At 47.2% G+C, this 1,632-nt stretch overlaps 1 protein-coding gene across 1 annotated transcript in view; it reads left to right on the forward strand.

Moving 5' to 3' along the window:
* LOC135820021 (adenosine deaminase-like protein) overlaps window positions 1-1,203 on the forward strand; it is a 22,884-nt gene extending 21,681 nt beyond the window's left edge. The window contains exons 5-6 of the mRNA XM_065333320.1: window positions 198-285; window positions 1,065-1,203. Coding sequence (XP_065189392.1) covers window positions 198-285; window positions 1,065-1,203 — 227 coding nt within the window. The remainder of the gene's footprint in view (window positions 1-197; window positions 286-1,064) is intronic.
* Window positions 1,204-1,632: the final 429 nt, after the last annotated feature.

Here is a 1,632-nt window from a genome sequence, read left to right on the forward strand (position 1 = left end):
CACACACACACACACACACACACACACACACACACACACACACACACACACACACACACACACACACACACACACACACACACACACACACACACACACACACACACACACACACACACACACACACACACACACACACTCACTCACTTTCTTTCTCTCTCTCCTCTTTCTTTTCTCTCTCCTTGCATTTGCTGCAGGCATGACCAAGGAGTCGTATGTGGCCGCTATTCTCCATGCTATACAGGAGTCTGAGTCAGAGCAATCCAATAGCAAGTGCATTGTAAGGTGAGGATGGACACTGATGGTGCTTGGAAGCTGCCCTATGGACGAATACCGTTATCTTTTTTCATGGTTCGCGTAAGACTTGGCTGGAAGCCGAGTTTTCCGCATCCATAGGAACGCCACCGCCCTCTATGGATCAAGGCGCAGATGCGACCTAGGTTGGTTCAGCATGCACATAATGACCATGAATGACATGCACCAGCCATCCTACACATATGCGGCCGTGCACCCCTTAAAAGGAGGACCAGCTGTGTCCCTGTGTAGCTGGCTAGTTGGGAAATGCAAACAGCACTGTGACGGGACATGGCGCGTCCATTTCCGCTTCCTGATGCGTAGACCAACTGATGAACCCGAGACCACTAGGTCGGGTGGGGTTGACCTACCTCATCGGCACGCATGCCAGGCTCCTCTGTGTTGTCAATGTTCGCTTGTCCAATTTTGTCTGCCTCCCCTTTTATGTTGCTGGCCAGTGCTTTGTAGTAAAAAATAAAGTGTATGGATGGATGTAGGGCCAGTTTAATCCATGTTGACTTCACTAACAGCCGAACAGGCTAAGAACAACAGTTCTAGAACACCATTGCTCGTATCGAGTTTTAAAGATCTGTGTGTGTATGTGTGTGTGTTTGTGTGTGTTTGTATGTGTGTGCGTGCGTGCATGCAAGCATGTGCGTATATGTCACATATGTGTGTGTGTGAGTGAGTGTGTGTGCGTGTGCATGCATCCGTATGTGTGTGTGTGTTGTGTGTTGTCTAACGTTATCACATTACTGCGCGGTGTGCAGGGTGATTTTGTCCATTGATCGTCGTCAATCAGTTGCCGAAGCCATGGACACCGTACTACTAGCCCAGCGGCATATGCAGCAGTCGGGACTTGTACTCGGTATAGACCTCAGTGGAGACCCTAAGGTACCTGTCTCGTAACTTTGTTTTGGATCCCTGTGTGTTACTTGTCGTTGCACGATAGTGGATATGACGATTGCATGTTCTAAACAGTGGTTTTATATCTTTGTTAGGGGCTATCCGGCATTATCGATAATTTTACGAAACGAAAAAGTTTACTTAGGACCCTCCACCACCCACCCACCCCTGAACGAAAAATAGATTGACTTGACAGCAAGAATGCCTTGATGTCTCACATATCAATATTTTTCAAAACGAAACTCCCCTTGACCCACCCACACATAAACGAGACTTTTTCTCTTCATGTAAAAGATCGATAATTATGGACGGCCCCTATTAAATATGGGGCTGCATTTGTGTTGAAATTGGTATAGTACTCCCGGTGTGACTTTGCCCTATTGGCAGTCTTGTCATGCTTGGCAATTTGTCTAGCTCTGTGTTTCTGTTGTA

Source organism: Sycon ciliatum, chromosome 6 (assembly GCF_964019385.1).
Source record: "Sycon ciliatum chromosome 6, ocSycCili1.1, whole genome shotgun sequence".
Classification (NCBI taxonomy): domain Eukaryota; kingdom Metazoa; phylum Porifera; class Calcarea; order Leucosolenida; family Sycettidae; genus Sycon; species Sycon ciliatum.